This window comes from Ornithodoros turicata, chromosome 1 (assembly GCF_037126465.1).
Source record: "Ornithodoros turicata isolate Travis chromosome 1, ASM3712646v1, whole genome shotgun sequence".
Classification (NCBI taxonomy): Eukaryota; Metazoa; Arthropoda; class Arachnida; order Ixodida; family Argasidae; genus Ornithodoros; species Ornithodoros turicata.
In genome coordinates, this window is record NC_088201.1 from 136,904,351 (window position 1) to 136,924,084 (window position 19,734).

The 19,734-nt window shown below is 43.6% G+C and overlaps 1 protein-coding gene across 1 annotated transcript in view; it reads right to left on the minus strand.

Moving 5' to 3' along the window:
• LOC135385697 (uncharacterized) overlaps positions 1-17,218 on the minus strand; it is a 62,280-nt gene extending 45,062 nt beyond the window's left edge. Inside the window, exons 1-4 of the mRNA XM_064615166.1 lie at positions 17,096-17,218; positions 14,414-14,541; positions 7,107-7,175; positions 3,812-3,954 (exon numbers count right to left, since the gene is read on the minus strand). Of these exons, the coding sequence (XP_064471236.1) occupies positions 3,812-3,954; positions 7,107-7,175; positions 14,414-14,541; positions 17,096-17,159 (404 nt within the window). The 5' untranslated portion in view covers positions 17,160-17,218. The remainder of the gene's footprint in view (positions 1-3,811; positions 3,955-7,106; positions 7,176-14,413; positions 14,542-17,095) is intronic.
• Between the last annotated feature and the right edge of the window lie 2,516 nt (positions 17,219-19,734).

Sequence of the window (19,734 nt, forward strand, 5' to 3'; positions counted from 1 at the left end):
TGCAGCAAATAGAGCAATGGTGCCATGAGTGGCAAATTAATAACAATGTTCAAAAATCCAGTTCAAAAACCATGGAGATGGCGAGTCGCCTCGGGAGTCGGGCGGAACGCGTGAGAATGGAAGTTGCGTCATGTGCGAAGTGTGCAAAAGCAAAGTGCAATGCGATTTCCTTCTCCAGATTGGTTTTAGGATTTTAGAACTGTGTGAAGTAACGATTTACACGTTCTATCCACTATAAACCCCTGCTAAGTAAGACCACTTGTTCTGTGATTACCTCCTACTTTGACACGGATTCTCTGATCCTCGGCCTATTCTGTAAGGAATACGAAGATGAGTTACAAACGATCACCGCCGACCATTTCGATTCGCCTTCCTTTGATCGAGATCATCTACTCTACTGCGAACGGAATGGCGGTAGGCTTGGCAGGTTCAAAATAAAACCGGTACTGTACCCCTAGAGGAAGTACTATGTTTGAAAGCCAAAATGGTACTCTATCAAGCCTCACCCTCATCCGACCACCCAGGATCAAGGCTACCATGACTCCAAGACTACCAAGACTACCATGATTTTTCTCAAACATGTGCTCCATAAACGTTGAAATATATACCTCGTATCTGTCTGATTGAATAGAGCTACCTAAGATAGAGCCGCAATGGAGCCGCTGCCGAGCGTGCCATCTGGCGGCGACCCTACGCCTAGAAGCGTCGAGTTATGTCGAGCCGGACTAAAAATGAGTAGACATTGTGGATTGGAACAGATCCGCTGGCTCAGAAGGAGCCTTTCGCTATGAAGTGGATGGAGCCAACAAATCAGCAATGGGTGGGTTTTAAATGGACAAAATCAGTGTGCGGGGCAGGGCTGTGACAAACCAATCTGCGTGAAGTGAGGTGAGGCAGTGGTGCTGAGCTGGCTGCAAACCAATTAATGTGGTTAGATTGGACCAATCAGAGTGAAGGGGTGGAGCCAAGCCAGTTCATTAGCATAAAGGAGCGGAGCTGATCGACCAATCAGATGGCTTAGAATTGGCTTGTGTTGGATTAGAACTGTATTGTGCTGGATCAGATTTGGATTTTGGCTGATAAGAATTGTCTTAGAAAAAACTGCGGGTTTTGGCGCTTCATTCCATACCGTTATTAATTATTGTTAACAGTTATTTCTGGCCAATCCAGAACTGAACTGAAGCAGTCGATGCCATCTTGGAGCTGAACCGGAACTGAACCGTTAAAAAATATGTCTAACCGGTTCAAATAACGATTCACGCGGAACTAAGGAAGAAACTACTTTTTCGTCGTTTTTTTCTTCTCTTATTAACTTCTTAGCCTTACTGTTCGAAAAAGTCGTGCCCCGCATTAAGGCCCTGGATTTTATGGAGTCGCTAAATGAAAACAAGTCTTCGGAGACGCGTCTTCCTTAATCCCCAATGTGAGAGGGTGAAAGAGCAGACTATCGCCTCTGGCGTCCTGGAAAAAGGTTAAAAGAAAACAGAAGATGCAACCCAAGATAAAGGCAGTTCCGATAGAGTCACACGATAAATTTGTTTTTGTTTTGTTTCTGCAAGTTAAAGCTCATCTTCGACGCATGAGGCGGTACTGTGCTCCTTCACACTCTCACGTTGGGTGTGAAGGAAAGACCCGTCCCCGAACATGCGCAATGAACAAAATAAATAAAAATGGTGTTTCTTCACCATTTTTTTGCCGACGATCTATTGAACGGATTTTTGTTCTGAAAACGGCTCCTGTATCATGTGACCGAAGGGATCAAATGTTCTCATTCGGAAAACTTCGTATCTTTTATAATTACAAAGTTAATTAAAATATTGCCTTATGAGTTTGCTAATGTCTTCCTAAGGAGAGCCCTTCAGCTTATACTATATTACAATTGATTTCATCTAAGAAAAAGTGATATGTACATATTTTAAAAATTTATGTTCGCATTTAACTGGGAGACCCTGTATATCAAGCCAGGCGAGCAGAAAACGGCCTGCAGCCTTTTATGAATTCTAGCTCGAAGAAAGCTATGCAAGTCCTTTCTCGGACACGTCCGTGACTCTGCTGTGGCTGGTAACAATATCAGTAGGTTCCGTTACACTAAGTTCCGCGACATGGCCAGGATGAAACAGGATTGTCATCATTATGTGCAAGCCCTTCAGTATAAAAAAAATTAAACCAGCTCGTACTATATTTGTTTGACTGTTTTCCTCTGGTGTGTCTGCTGAGTACCTAGTAAGTTCCCCAGCAATTCTGACATTGCACGATTGTAAGCAACGTATCCCACTTAATTACGTTTCAGTCGGTGTACTTACCAGATCTATGAGAGTTATTGTACATCGAAGAGTGCAACTCTAATCGTGATTGAATTACTTCTGAAAGGTCTTCACCTCTGGTAACTGAACTGTGGAAAATTGAGCGAACGGGTGAGCAAATCTTAAAAGCGAGGAATCCGGAATTGAAAACCGAAAATATCGCACAATTTGCTTATGTTTTTTAAATAATCAAAATCATAGAATTAGAAACCAACTGCCAGCTTCCCGTTGAAAGGCCCATTCCCTGCTTCGCCTCTTCCCGTTACATAATAGGCCATTTGCAAAAGTTCCAGGGAGCAGCACGCGACCTGGGAGGGCATGCCGGGAAATGCTGTGCAAGACTACAGGGACGGTGCATACACAAGTACGACGACGACGACAATCGGGGACGATAGGAAATCGCTGTCGTTTTGCACAGCATTTCCAGCCCTGCCAGGCCGCGCACTGCTCCTTGGAGCTTTTGCAAATGACCTATTGGCGTTGCCGGAGAGATTCCCAATCGCTTAGTAGACAGCGTCGCCAGGCTCGTTGCAGTCCCCTACCAGCGAATGCATGAACACAGTTGTTTGTAGCGACTGTTCGGCAACAGATTGCCAGTCGGAAGACTACATTTTGTGACGAGCACCCTGCCTTCATGACCGAATCCAGTGATGTGGGTCCTCATACTGTTGCCTGAATTCAGACGTGACTGCGCAGATGGCTGCAAAGTCCGAATAAATTCATTTTCTAATGTTCCCCCGACTGTTTCAAAACGAAATATATCGGTTACATACATTTCAGGCACAAACTATTCTAATTGCACCTTCAGTTTAACAGCGTTCTTTTGTCCTGACACCACATCTTAGGGAAGAACCTCATGACGACAGCAGTCGCATTTCCGAGCAGAGACTATTCGACTTCTGAGCACCGTCCTCATTACTGGCATGAAATAAAAGGGCCAGGGACGTGCTGCTATGAGTATTATCGATTAATAGCACTCGCTGATGGGAAAAATTCGACTACACGACTGAGGCCATTAGAGGTTTACCTGAGGACTGAGGCGAAGAGCAGCATAAGTCATAAATTAGGAAAATGTTAGGGGTAAGTCTGAAATAAAAGGAGGGTGTACGCGATAAGCATGTGTCACGGGCCTCAACAACGTTCTTGCTTGTGCAGAATTTTGCTGAGTTGGCCAACTTTTGCCGAGTTCTCCAGCTGACGGTGGTCGCTTCTCCATTCGTAGAGAAACAGGATAGTTGGCATGCATCCACGTGGAACAGCGGTTGAGCAAGGACCTGCTGGTGCACACAGACGAGACAACTGACTTTACGTGTAAATCTACTCCCAATTTGAGACAACTGCTAGTTGTGATGTAGCAGTTGTCGGTTATTTCGTCGTATCATGCCCAGCTACTGAATGACATGGAAGCTTGAGAGATGCTGACGTAGTGCGGTACAGTGTGTCGCTAATATTCCATACTCTTAATAGCCATACAGGGAAAGAGGATATTGTGGGTAGCGTTCTCTCACCCCGAAAAGACAAACACAATATCTGACGGCTCGAAGTGCTTTCTTGTACGTGTGAAGTTGTAGAGGGAATCGAGGCTTGCGGTAGCATCCACTTGACTTTGGGAATGATCCAAGGTAAGAGCAGGCTTTGTAAATTCGTAGTTCTGTAAGTGCATACAATTCGATATAAATATTCAGGTGTTGCAAAATTTTTTCCCGGTATGGAAGAAAGAGAAATGACAGAAACACAGAAATATGCGTTAGACCCTTTAGGAGTGACAACGCACTATTGGGGCCACAGTGGTGAGGTAAAACCCATGACGCATTGCGATGAAAAATGGCATTATGATGGTTTATTATGATTCTTATCCCACGTGAAATTTTTGAAATGGCATTCGGCTTCTCCTCAACGCCATGACAGAGATAGTTTCGCGAGGTACATGTGACGTTATAGATAACCAGTTTAAATCAGCGTCAATGTGAAATTCAGTCTCTGTCCAAGTCATAGCACAAAATCAGAAAATACATTGACTTGCTGCCCATAATGTAAGCCTTTTTTTTATTTCCGTGTTAGCGCCGCGAAGCAACTGTGGCTATGAGCGGCGTACAGACGTGGCGACATTCACCTGGAAATTCTTCGGAAAACCTATGGAAAACCTCAGACAGCACACCTGGTGACAGGATTCGAACCCGTGTCACCTTCCAGTCTCGGCGTGAAAAGCGATCATTCTAACCACTATGCCACGGGGGCTGGTAAGCCATTGTATATGGACGGCGAGCCTTATCCACAAGCATGCTCCACGACATGGTCGCGAAATTGCGTAGAGCACCTGTATTGCAGTACAATGTCAGACAGAAGTCGGTCAATCCTTCTCCCGTGGAGCTTGGTTTTGTGCCGCAAGACATTCCTGGCTGGGGCAGTTTGTGATTAGACCAGTTGCTATTTGAAAGGTTTCCATGTCTGTTGCTTCTGTTTCTCGCGCGTTCTGCGATGTTTATAGTTTTTAATGTAGTATTATTCGGTTGATTTTCGTGCGATATTCCAGACAGGATGCCAAGTCTCACAACTGCGTCTTTTAATTTTGTCAGTAGAAATTTCGAAATGAAATATTTTCGCGAAAGATCCTTCACCTGTTAAAATTTAAGAAGCTACGCTACGTTATCCACTAGAAACCGTTTTTACAGTAAACTAAGATCATTACTTTGCGCAAACAATGGGAATAACATTAGGGATTTTATGGGTGAATGATTTGTGACTAACCCATTAAGCCAAATACTGTTAAAGTGTGCGTTCTGCATGGTACGTGTGGTATTTCCGCAATATTTAACTTAATGCGATAACCGATAAAGTAATATTCCGTGTAGGTAGTAATATTCCGTGCTACACGATGAAGGCTTCAACAACTTCGTCCAGACTATTGTCAACGCATGAGCCCAAATTTTGTGTGGTTGACTCGGGTAAGCTCGGGTCGATCCACAATTTCCATTATGCAAACTTTAGAAATTTCAGAGTTCAGTTTAGAGAAATAAATTTGTGACGAACGAGGTATGTGATTTTAATCACACTGCAATCGGTCCCTAAGTAGACTCAATCGAAAGCGGGGACGCCTGGGATTCCTCGGCAGAGTGTATATGTCGTCTCAGTATGGCTTTTCTTTTTCTCTTTTTTTTTTTTTTTTACTGGCGGATAATGCGTGGCAACCCATTGTAGACGACAACGACGCGCCACTCGGTGGTTTCATCTGAATAGACAATTTCAGAAATTGCATGGATGGCCCGCCAGAGAGCGCCGTGTTGCGAATGCCCCACTGCACCTTAGGATTTAGTTTGAATGAGTCAGAGAGAAGAAGAAGAGCGCAAACGGTTTCAGTGTTCCCTCCTTCCGTCGAGCAACAGGCAGGCAAGCACGAATGTAAACCATTTCCCACGACGCATTGCGCGATGCGTGTGACTTGGGCGACGGAGGCCCCCTTGCGGAGCACAAGGGCAATATCTGAAATCACCTATTCAGGCAAAGCTCTCCACTTGGGTTCTCCAATATTCATCATTATTTTTAATGTGAAAGCACATCGTGTGTGATCAACAGTTTCACCAGTCTTTTAGTCCTAGGTGCAGCGGTTGTACAAGAAAAAAAATGAAACGTCAACCCCCGTGAACAACGGAGCATGCCCCCAAATTGCGCTCTCCCTGCACTTTGAGAGCACCTCAGTCAGCACTCCGCGTTGAAGCCAAACCGTCAATTTTTCTTTTCGCATATTCTATACACAACAGACTGTTACTCTATGAGCAACAAATTAAAACACGTGGCTACTTCGTTTTACAAATTATCGCAAAAATTCTACCTCGTGCGATTTCCCTCAATGTTTGCACTCGATTTACAACTAAAATATACATATCGAACAAGCAAAGTTGATATCAAAAGAAAGCTTATTTTTAGCTCTTTTTAGGGATTGATTTTGTTTACTTATTAACTCTACTTGAGAGGTGGAATATACGTAAGAATAGACCATGCTTCGGAAAAATGCGCCATATTCGTAAGTGTGTTCTGCAAAAACATGTGTTTCGATCTTGACTACAAAAATCTCACTTATGCAGTAACAGGTTACCTTTCCCGTGGTACCACTTTTATGTACGCTAACAATGTCGAACCACACTTACAAAATGGAAAACGACTGCCAGAACAGTGGGTAACTCCGCTCCCGCTGCTGTGTCGTTGCCGAGCAAAAACACGTGATGTGTGTTGCGCAACAAAATTAACACTTTTTATTTTGTACACACTTTTGCATTTGCATTGACTTGGAGGTTCCCCGAGAGAAAGTTACATTGTTACATTGTTGCAAAGTTACATTGCAAGAATATGACTCCGAAGTGACCGAAATATGACCGACCCCGTATTTAGGGAAGCAGGTAGGACGTGTCTCGACGGAGCCAGATTTTAATAAAGGCAGGCACACCCTTTCGCGGGATGTCCGACTTAACTAAGATAACCTTTCTGATGTCCATAATCGACGTGTATTCGAGCACTCAACGTGCATGCCTCGCCTCACGCCAGACACTCGACATTCGATTTTTATTATGATATATTTTTATATTTATATGCGACATTTTTTCATTGCCAGTCATTACAACCACTGCCATACACAACAAACGCTACCACTTTGTTTTCAAGTCGGTCGATTCCCGCTACGTTCGTGGGATCTAAAATATAAGTAATAGAATAAGCTATAAAATTTGATTTCAGAATCCCATATAGTGTGTAGTGGAACCTGGATGCGAACAAAAAGTATAGGTGCCACAGTGGATGCAGAATTCTTACCTGACCGTGAAACATGACGACTTCGAACTTGATTCTTGGATTCCGCATCTCTCGGAAGTGGAGGTTTATCTGCATGGCGAGGTTAATTTCCTCTTTAAATTGTAGTGACTGCGTCGTTGATTATAGTGGAGACTCTTACTTAAGCTTAGCTCGCATGAATAATCGACCATACTCTAACGGCTACGCGAGATAGCGCGACCCATTCCTGCCGTCGGTGAGATACGACATTATATCGACAACTTCCTGATATGTGCCTTCCCTATACTTTGCGCTACTACAGCGTTTGAGAGGTACAGCTTGGGCAACATTGCGTGCTCCGGGTCGAAACTACCATATATAACACAGGCAAAAATCTGGACTTCCAGAATGGTTCCAGTTGAATTTGGACTGGTTCCAGTTGAATGTGGATGGTCCCGAAATGGTTTCACTTGAATCTGGATGGTTCCAGCTGGATTCCCAAGTGGGGAAGCTGGTTCCACATTGTTGAAATCAGTGGTACCACTCTGGCCTCAAATGGTTCCCGAACTTGCAGTGAGAGCCTCACAGGTACCATTTTGTTCCCACAATGGTTAATTGAACCACTTGAGATTCCAAGCTGGGCAGCTTCCCCCTTTGAGATTTTTTAGGGGAGGAAGAATCCACTCTTGCCATATACCCTTCTGTATTGTTTTATCCACTATTTTGATATATTTTAGCACACGTATGATATATCTATTGTCATATCCACCTATGTCTTCGATAAAAAGTATGCTGTAACTTCAATTCGTGCTCATAGTCTTATCTAAAGGTGAATGTCATAAAAAGTACCAGCAAAATGTGAAAAGACACATTCAAAAGATGACAAACTACGTCAAATAATTACAAGAAGAAAAACCAAAGAGGAAGCAGATGCAATAATTATGAGGACGCCACGGTGCGGCGGGAGGCTTTCAATTCAAATTCGAACGGCGGGCAGCGGGAGGCAGAGAGAGAGCAGAGACAGAGAGACGGAGACGGGGAGACGGTGTCATTTGGAACTTGGAACTTGGACGCGTCGTAGCAAGTTGGTTTTTCTCTTCGGTTGCCGTGGCAGAGATCGGGCATCTCCTGTCCAGTATTTACGTGTGTTTAGTGCGTTTCGCAGACAAAGTGATGACAATGATTCATGTGAAACATATTGGCGATATCTCGGAGAGGTTTTAACGCTAAGAAGACGACACGGCATACGTAGAAGAATCGGACGATGAAACGCCAAGCGGACTGCACAATGCTTGTGCTGATGTTAACAGGTATAAGTGCTTACCGTGATGCTTCTGTTAGTATTGATTATATGTTTTATTTCAGGAGCCTGAGAAACATGGTTAAGAAGAGTCTATAAAGATTAGGGTCGTTTGGTGAAGAGAAGGGTACATGTCACGACCTACATGGACGAAGGTGCCATCTTCTCTGATATAATACAAGATGTGAGGTGGTCAACAAAACGCCATGCTCCCTGTGGTCCGTGAGTGCATCGCACAGTCAACAGAGGCATATGCCTAGTCTAGACGCAGTGAGTGATTACGCGTATGCGACTTAGTACGTGAGAGATGTATCGATTATTTCTTTATATTTCATTTCATTTCATTTATATAACCCTTAAAGGCCCGAGGGCATTACATAAGGGACATAGGCAAAGCAAAACACAGTAACGCTAATTACAATGTTCCAAGTTATAACAATAACAATAATAATAACAATAACAAATTACAAAAAAAATGACTACGATGATGATGCATCTCATTAGTGTAGAGCCTACTTTGCAACTATCAAGGTAAGTCTAGTGATAATGAAAACATCTAACAAGTTAGTTCAGTGTTATACACTTTATATACTTAGTGTATGCTCATAGCAGAATAAACAATATTGACTTCAACAGTATGTGCTTTTCTACGCGTTACTTTCGGCCATGCATTCAGTGGTCCCAGATGCAAAGTGGTCGGATCCGAGACCACCCGAGACCACGCTGTCACCACCACTCTCTTCCGTTTCCTGGGAACCTGAGGACTCATTAACAGACCGTGAGATTGTCATTTACTTTGTCTTTCAATGTTCTTCTTTCTTTTTTTGAATAGCGATCCCACTGGTTTCGTCGTTAACATATTGTATTTTTTTTTTAATGGGCATATCCCCCTCTATGTTCCAGGTTGGCTAAATGTGGAAACATTTCGCGCGCCATGTCAGAGATATATGGATCGCGAATAGACGCTCTCAACTTGCCAAAGACAAACTCCAATGCCGAGTGGGTGGAAAACCTTAACAGAATGGCCGAACGGTGGCGCTTTCATCTGATTCGCGTGTGAGAAGCAAAAAAGATGGATTTATGCCTGGGCGTTAATAAGGGCCTGGAATGCACACACTTGTGCAATTCCTTCCGCAATCTGTGATGTCAGGCGATCGAATGTTTGTATGCAGCTTTCTATCTTTGTCTTTCCTCCTTTTGTAGATATTTCCTCATATAGGTATTTATACTTGTACTTCGCGTAGGTATTTATATGTTTTCCCACACACACTACGAATAGCGGGTATCCCGTCGCGACAACATTATTCTCCCAGGCAAAAATCTGGAGTGGGACCATTTCAAAGTAGAATATCGGACAGGAATCACTTTAAATGTGGGACCATTTAGTGAATGGGACCAGTTGAAAGTGGAACCAGTTTCATGATGGTTCCACTTGAAGTGGAACCAGTGGAATTGATCCAGTGGTCCCCTCTGCTAAATGATCCCGGGTCCGGCCACTTAGCAGCTGGGACCACTGAATGTGTGATCGAAAATAATTCGTAGAAATGGACATATTGTTCAAGTAAATATTGTTTATTCTACTAAAAGCATACACTGAGCAGTAAGAAATAAGCAATACATCTCCATGCACGTACTACGCAGCAGGGTCGTGCGTAACTCGTTACTGTAACTAAGCAACTTTTTTATGAAACTTTTAACTTGACTTGTTGCTTTTGAGCTCCAGTAACTTCAGGAGGAACTCGTTAATTTTTTAGTTAACTTTGTCAATGTATCTTTGAGAAAGTTCCAGGTTCCTTTTGTTCAATTCTAGTCTGCAAACATTGCGAGCTGCGTTCTCCCTCCCTAGTGACTTGAGACGACGGCAACGTGCACGCCGGCGATACGTGCACGGAGCGTCTGACTGCCTTGTTGTTACACTGTGAACTTTACAAATTCTGTTTTGGATAGAGATGGGACGAATCCAGAATTTTTTAAATCCGGATCCGAATCCAGGGAAAGTTCCGAATCTTAGGAATCTCGAATCTTTCGAACCCTTCCTTAAAAAAAAGACACTTTTATGGTAGAGCGTTTTGAAGCAGAATTTGATATCTTTGTTAAATATGAGAAACAAATTAAATAATAGTTCACTTTCAGTAGCAAACATACCCGTATATTTCTTCCAAAATGTAATTTATTTGACATGTTGTTCACCGACAGCAGGAAATGCATAAACTCTCAAATCTGAGTTCCTTCCGTGAAATTAAGAAACAATCAAAAGCAAAGCCATGTTACTTTAGACTTGTAACGAGAGTTCCTGCTTGAACTCTTTCAGTCCAGAACAATGTAAACAAACAAACAAGAAACACCCAGCGACCAATCAGGCTTTCGGTGGACTCCGGAGGCGCCAATTTTAAAAAGAAGCAAACAAAACGTGGTTGGTGCATCCGAAAGATTCGATTCGCCGTTTTGGGCACTGGGATTCAGATTTCCGAATCTTGAATCCCTGCCTAGGATTCGAGTATTCGGTTGGCCCATCCCTAGTTTTGGCCCTACATTAGGAGGCTCACGTGTCGCAACAGGTGTTAGGTGTTAGCAACAAGCAGTGTACTTATAATGACAGGGGGCATTGTGTAGTAGGGTCAAAGCTTGGCACGGTTGTACGATATGTGCGTAGAGAACAACTCATAGAACAAACTTGCTTTGTGCTCTGCTCGAGAACCTATTACGAGATCAAAACCATCAAATCCCTCGCTAAAGAAGCACATAAATGTTGGCTTTCGTTCGCCTTATCAGATGTTCATATAGTTTTTTTTCTATATCAACTATTTTGAAACGTCTTCCATCGCCCATTGTCAAGATCTGAATTAACTACAGGAAGGTCAAGAACCTAAAACAGGCGGTAGCAAGCAACTTCAAAGTAACTCGTTACTTTTCTAAAATAGCTTAGGAACTTCATATTCATATTCATTCGCGAATAGACGCTCTGAACTTGTCAAAGACAAAATCCGACGCCGAGTAGGCCGAAAACATTAACATATTTTCATCTTGCTTCGCGTGTGAGAAGGAAAAAAAAAGGTGGATTCGTGTCTGTGCCTTACGAGGTGCCTGGAATGGAGCTGGTAACGCACCACGAAGCCATCGCCACCGTTCGGCCATTCTGTTAACGTTTTCCACCCACTCGGCATTGGATTTTGTCCTTGACGAGTTCAGAACATCTGTTCGCGAATGAATATGAACTTGAAGTTCCTAGGCTACTTTAGAAAAGTAACGAGTTACTTTCAAGTTGCTTGCTACCCAATGTTTTTGGTTCTTGACCTTTCTATAGTTAATTCAGGTCCTGAACTCACAATGGGCGATGCAAGATGTTTCAATATAGTTTTGATATACAAAACTATATGAATATCTGATAAAGTGAAAAAAGCCTACATTTATGTGCTTCTTTAGCAAGGGATTTGATAATTTTCATCTCGTAATAGGTTCTTATACAAAGCCCAAAGCAAGTTTAGTCTGTGAGTTGTCCTCTCCGCACATATCGTAGAACCGTGCACCTGGAATGCACTTTGGTCAAAAACCAAAAACATTGGGTAGAAAGCAACTTGAAAGTAACTCGTTACTTTTCTACGGTAGCTTATAAACTTAAAGTTCATTTTCATTACGTGGAACTTCGTTAGTAACTTAGTTACATTTGTTGCACAATAACTTCCTGTTAAGGAGTCCCCTTTTTCGAGTAACTTCCCATCTCTGCTACGTAGTATACGAGTGATCACTACTAGGCATATGTCTACGTTGTCTATGCGATGCACTCACGGTCCACAGGGAGCATGCCGTTTTGTTGACCATCTCACGTCTTGTATTTCCTCACAGAAGATGACATTCCTGTTCTCCATGCAGGTCGCGACATGTTCCACCTTCCTCTTCATCATACGTTCGGAATCCATGAACTCTTATCCTGTTTCTCTTCAAGTTCCTCCTAAGTTTCAAAAATGAAACATCTAATTAATAGTAATCAAACCATCACGGTCATCACTCATATCTGCTAACATCAGAACAAGCACGATGTGCGGTCCGTTTGGCGTTTCATCGTCCGTTTCTTCCTCGTACGTCGTGTACGTCCTCTTAGCGTCAAAACTCCTCCGGGATATTGACTATGTGTTTCCAGGAATCATTGTCATCGCATTGTCTAAAAAGTGCACTAAAACACACACAAATATTGTACATGATCCCTGTCACGGCAAACGAAGACAAAACCAAACAGTGCTGCCAGGTCACTTAGGCGGAAATCCAGGAGGTCGGCATGAGAAAATTCAGTAGAATTCAGTAGATGTACTAAAAACAAGAGCGAAACACTCTACGGCGACCTGACCGGGGGTCATATGACAAATAAACGTGAACTATCACGATATATAGGCGATAGCATAAGTAAAATATACTGGTTATTTTGTGTACACAGTAAAGACGCGCTTGCACACCGTCATTCGATCACGTACTCTCTCTGATACATATTCAGTTTCTACTAAGTCACAGTGAAGTTATAGCAGCGCTATCAGCTCCTATCAGTCGCTTCGTGTGCAGCAGCCCAGTGATAGTTACTGTCGAAAGCTGTTTCGTTTTCATGAGGTTCACCTAAGAATATATCCGTTCCACACACGCGCTCGAATGCGGCAAGCAGAGGAGGTTTACAACGAAACTTCCTAACGACGGAAACATAAGCACGTCGGAGCTTGTCTTCATGTTTGCTATGTTACCGGGTGTCCTGTGGAGTATGCATACTTCTGCAATGTATTTGCTATAAATTGTTTTACTTAAGCAGCTGCTCGCTTATTTAAAGATGACTGCTTGCAGATGCCACATAACAAGTAGACCCCTCACTATGTCAAAACGACATGTTTTCTCGCTCGTACGCGGACTACGATGGAACCAGACAGTGTCAGCAAACGTGAATTGGAATTCGTTGTGTAAAACCGCGCTTCAGGCAAAAAATACAGTAGATTTAAGCGCGTTTTGATCTTTTTTTAGTATTTCAGTAGACCAACTCGAAGTCCAGTAGATCTACTGAACTTTCAGTAGGCCTGGCGTCACTGAAACCAACTTGCGACAACACGCTGCAAGTTCAAACTGCCACTCTCGTCCTCTGACTGTTTGAATTTGAATTCGAAGCCGTCTGCCGTACCGTGGCGCCCTCATAGGTATTGCATTTCAAATTTTCTGCCTTTTTCTTTTCCGAATGATTTAGTCTAATTTCTGTCACTTTTGGAATATGCCTTTTGACATTTTGCTGGTGCTTATGATAATGACCTAGCATACGTGCACGAATTCAAGTTACAGCCCCCATCTTTTATCTCAGACGCAGCTGGATCAAAAGCAACAAAAAGAAATCATGCGTACGCTCAAATAGATCAAAGTAATATACAGATCAATCAAAACCAGAAGGGTATATGACAAGAGTGGACTCTTCCCTCATGAGATCTCAAAGGGGGAATCTGCCCAGCTTGGGATCTCAAATGGGTTAATTGATCATTCTGGGAACCAAGTGGTACCTGTGAGGCTCCAGTTGGAACTTCTGGTACCATCCGATGCCCAGAGTGGTACCACTCATTTCACCAAAGTGGAACCAGCCATCCTACTTGGGATCAAGCTGGGGCTATCCATATTGAACTGGAACCGTTCCAGGACGATCCACATTCAACTGGAATCAGTCCAGATTCAACTGGGACCATTCTGGGACCAGTCCAGATTTTTGCCTGGGTCCCAACGTGTTTCATTTTCTATATCTAATATCACGCAAATTTAAAGTTAACTAACATGTGAGCTAGAAGAAAGCTAGATTATTGTCTCGGCTCGTCATTGAGACAAAATACAGAAGATAGTAGCTCAGCTTATTCTCTATGTACCAGGTAAGGTCTCTTCTATTCTTCCACATCTACAACCGAAAAAGGTCGAAAGCGTGTTAAAGGTAATATCGTACATGCTTTAGGCAACCATACTGCGTCGTGTAGGATATCGTTTGACTTTCGATATACCGGTCTGCCACGACACAAAAAGAGCAATGTAGTAATACAGTTTAACTTACTGCATTGAAGAACACGCTGGCGTACTGCGTTGCCCGAGCGGCATTGCTAAAATGCGTGTGCAGGACATTATCGAAAGCAACGTAAACTTGAAATGTGATTTCTTCTGGGAGTTGATAACTTGTTCCACCTGCGTGGGGTACGAGCGTGATTAGATGCCTTGCGACCAATGGGACTCTCTTCGTAGCGCAGACATAGCGCAGCCCGCGAGTGGACTGAGAAAAAATTATTGATTATTGTTCTGTAATTCGTAGTTGGCGAGATACAGACTCTAAAACGGCAAGTCACATGGCTTCACGCCTACGTCTTGGTATCATGCTGTTGTACCCCCCTTTTTAATTGTATTTTCCCAAGTATGTAGATGCTGCTTCTTCGTATATAAATAAAACTCGCAATATTCACGTCTTGTCGGATCCCAGCGTAAGCAAGTCAGGTTGGACTTAAATTACTGAGTCCTCAACAGCGTATACCATGGAGGAATGTGATCTCGGTGAGTCGAGTTGATGCGTGTGTAGTTTCTGTTTATCGTTCGGGTATTATGAATGCATGCCCCATACGTTCGACGCTTCATGCTTTGCGGGAACGCGTGTTGATGACGAACGAACACTCTTGTATGTATGTAAGGCTGAATGAGATCATTTCTTCATGGCGTTTACTACTTTGTGTGGTTTCTTGAGACTGCCCATGGAACACGGACGAGATGACGCGGCCACGCCCACTGTTCGTTCCGAAGGCGTGATGTTTTACCGCACCTAATCTGTATGTATATACCATTCAACTGTGAATTCACGAGAAGCATTTAATGCAAAAATGTATCTGTTATTTGAGCAGTACTGGTCGGTTACAAGATATTGAGTGTAGCAGTGCTAGCGACTTCTGCGACAGTGAACCGAAACTGTGACGTGGGTGGTGTCATGCGACGAGACACGCACACGGGCGAGAAAGAAAGAATGTACACTCAGGAAGAAGAATACGAAAGGAGAGTGAAAATCAGGACTTGTAGTGCATCAAGAATGAATAACGTATTTTAAATTATTTTGACCTAGTGGGGAGTTCAGATGAAGTGATCACACAAATGGCCTATTGGAACAGGAACCGAGCTTCTGAGAGACAACAGCAGAACCGAATATGCGAAACTCACAGCGATGTTACACAGCCAGCCACTAAATTTAGCTCCAATTCCCGGTAGCATACAGGAAGCCTCTTCTGATTCAGTCGTGGACGGGGAGTTGTCGTGTAAGACATTTAATATGTGTACTCAAATTTTCTCTTTAAATGTTTGGAAGAAGAGCCTTTCGAAAACGTATTGAGTGAGCCCTTACGAAAAAGTCAGATCTGATTTTTATCTGACCTGATCACAACTTCCAGATCTGTTTTTGATCAGGAATTGGGACATTTCCAGATATTGCTTTCTTGTCAGGCCAGATCTGGAAATGTCCCCATTCCTAATCTGTCTGGTATCTGGCCTGATTAATATGCCAGATCTGTTATGTGTCAGGCCAGATCTGGAAATGTCCCAATTCCTGATCTGTCTGGTATCTGGCCTGACTAGATCTGCTTGTATATCAGGCCAGATCTGACTGCAAACAGTGTCCCACATAAAATATTCACAAATATGTAAAGAAGGTGGATATCACACCACAAAGGTAGAAAACAGCATATGTATGTTGTTTTCTACTTTTGCAGTGTGGTACCACTTTTTGAAACCATTGTGCATTTCAGTAGGACACACTGTGTGCAGCCAGATCTGGCCTTATAGTTATTGCAGTTGTGTGGTACTTTTCTCTTATACCTCATTATTTAATTTGGAAAGACATACCAGCTAACACATGAACTTGTGCATTAAGGGCCAGAACTTGTGCATTGGAAATAATTGATTTGCCGCAGGATCTAAAGGAATGTGTGAGGGTCCTTGACTGTGTCTGCTTATCGCCCAACTTTACAGAACTGAATGTGTAGTGAACTCCACTTTTACTGGTTAGCATGTAAAATAAACGTGAACAGTCGTACACTGATATTTGTCGTTGCTGTTTGACGACCGGGACTGAGAGACCTTAACCTAGTTCCTCTCCTGTCTCTCTTCTCCATTATTCTTTCTAGATCACTAGTCGTTCGCACCGGACATTAATTGCGACGGTTAATTATCACGAAAGATTCGTCCAACGTGAATTGCATCACACAGGACATGCTCGTAAAGGGCACGATCATTCCGATGAGTTCCGGATCCGGCCTGTCCGGACCTTATATGGTCGTCAATCCGGATCGGACCTTGTCTGGTCGGATCTGGTTCCAGTTGATCTGGACAGGTGTCCGGATAATACTGATGAATCCGGACTAACACGGACTGGTTTCCGGATCTGCGTCCGGCACCTGTCGGTTAAAGCCAGATCAAACCGGATATACCATGCTCGCTTTCAGATCTGACCCGATCTGGCCTGAATCCGGGCTCGTGTCCGGCCGATCTGAAATTTTCGTACGGGAGGCCCAGAGTGCGTTGGAAAAACGGCTCCCGAGGCTTCTGTCCCGGTGTAATATACGCATGGTGCACAAGTGAGAACGTTTTAGTGTTTAAACGTGAACATATTCGCGTTTTCTCTATCCCTTTACCACATAGTAAAACTTCCTAACCGCCTCATCAGAGCTAACGGTTTGTGGAATTTGCAGGGGTAAATTTGCGGACTTACCGGCAGTGAATTTTCCATAAACGACAGCCAAGACAAAGCAAAGTACAAGTCCGCCGTATTTCATGTTACATGCACCTGCTTGTGGTCGCAGCTATCCGTTGTGCTGCCTGCTTTTTAGGTAAACTCTTTCACTCACAAATCGAGCAATTGCATGCACGTTATAGTAGACGCGTAATTTCTTGTAGCATCATTCGAGTGCGCCATGACATTTAGTGCCCACAGTACAATGCATATCGATCCGCATATGATATATCCGGTGCGAACGCATTATTGCGCTTCCCGTCATCCCGTGACACGTAGCTAGGAATCGTATTAAGGCTTTTCTTACTGTGGGTAGTAAGCTATTGTTCTAGTTGAGAATCAAGTTAACGGGTTATTACGGTTTCAGTCGCTTGCGCCGTCGAAAAAAGCGAAATCCAGAATAATATTTTAAAATGGCCATTGGTAGCGGGGTAATCGTAACGGGGTATAACAGTAGCCGTAACGGTGGTCAGAGGCTGTACGGTGTACACATGTCCACGGATGTACACATGTTCACGATTTGCATAGCTGTTTGTGTGTAGACTTTCAACACAAATGTGCGTGTCGTTTGGTGTGCCGGGTTAAGCGGGATAGAGTTTTTTTCATCGCGCAGCCGGTAGGCGCATTGCCGGAAGGCCAGGATGTCATCAGGGTAGAGAGAGAGGGCTGTAGAAGGTACTCTGGTAATCCGGTAGTCGTGTCCGGTAGTCGTTTCCACACTCTCTGAGAAGTCAACCCCCTAAGAGGAAACAACTCAACCCATTTTGTGAAATCATCGGGAACGACGAAAATAGTATACTTACCTCTATGACTACGACAAAAAGGTCCCATTACAGGTTCCGTCAATCTCGGGGTTTGTCTTGGACTCGTTGGGAACGCCAAGAGAGTAATCCATTATCATTCACCTCCACCCTCACCTCCACACACTTCCACTCTTAAAAATGAACTTCACCGCATAACACGCTCCTCGCCAACCATAATCTCGAATGATATCGTTATCTGCCCGGATTTGTTGAAAACGGTAGTCGTACGCCTTTTTTTGTGACAATTATGAACAACAAAAGTGTCACAAAAAAGGCGTACGCCTCCCGTTTTCAACAAATCAGGGCAGATAACGATATCATTCGAGATTATGGTTGGCTAGGAGCGTGCTATGCGGTGAAGTTCATTTCTAATAGTGTACATGCTTTGTTCCTACATCATTTCTGGCCATGTCGCAACACGACGCAGCTTTTCATAAGCTTTCCCGTAACTGCGACCATACGCCGGTTCAGTCACGAAATTAACGCATGAAAGATATTCCGCAGCTTCAGTGGCACCATGACTCTGAATGGAGATAAGCCGTCGTTCTCAGCCCGACTGAGGTGGTACCTGAGCAGGAGATCATCCTCACCCACTAGATAGGAGTCGCGCCATAGGTCAGCCGTTCCGGTACTAGCACTCCCCTGCTACCCAGGCAGCGCACCAAGATTGAACTAATATTGGCCCAATTTGGCAACTGGCAACACGGCCCAATATTGGCAGGCCAGTTTTGCCGTTATATCGTATGTACCTTTATCGAATCTTTCAGATTACTGTATTATCTCAACAAAAATCACAACTGTAATTTACGATTTGGGATTTTTGCTGGAACGCTTGGATCTCTACGTTTCTCCCACTCCCACCCGCGCCAAAAATGAACCTCCCGACAGCCTCTACACACCTGGCTCCTCGTACAGTGGTGACCGCTGCTCTATTGCTTCTGAAAAGTAAGCTGTATATGATGCGTAGGGCTTATAGGTCTAATTATATATTTAGCAACACTTTGTAGAAACACAGGTATAGCACTTAAAAACGTTGCAGAAACACAAAAAAGGAGAGAACATTTCTCCACGTGACTGTTTTTGTGACGTATCGCTGAAGCAAGATGTTGTGCGGGTGTCCAGAGCTGATCAAGTGCACACTGAAACCACAGCAAAACTGTCTAAAAAAACAAGAGACACCTGGAAACCTTGTAGCATAGGAGGAATGTAAACATCATACACACACTCTATTTCCACATACCACCGCTATATCTAGAGTCGTAAGTAAGACAATTGTGAACAGCTTTAGGATTATTTACCAATCACATCAGTGCAGGGATTGGACCCCGTGAACGCAGACTTTCTACTTTCTTCACATCCACACTGAATTCGTCCAGTAGCGATGAGCGCGATATCCTCGATACAACAGCCCTAACAGCCCTGACTACAGCGTGGACAGCGGCCCCTCCCAAAACCAGCAAGGTATTCTTCCTGAAACAAATGAATTAGAGACCATATAGCGTTTTTCTAAACCAGTATGACCTCCCTCTTGTAGTATACAAGTATACAGTAGTGGTGTTTACTTGCATACACGAACGCTAAAGTGGCTATTTACGAAAGGACATACACAACAGGTTCTTCAGCGTTATTCTATGCCAAATGTTACAGACTTTGAGATTGTAACCAACAACAACAACAACAACATAGATGAATGGATGATGATGGTGATGTGGGATGTTTCCCTGCGTTGAGTGCAGAACATTACCAACAAGATTCACATGAAAGGATGACGAGGGAAGGAAATCCCTACGGTTCGTGAAGGAGGCCGGTGGCCCT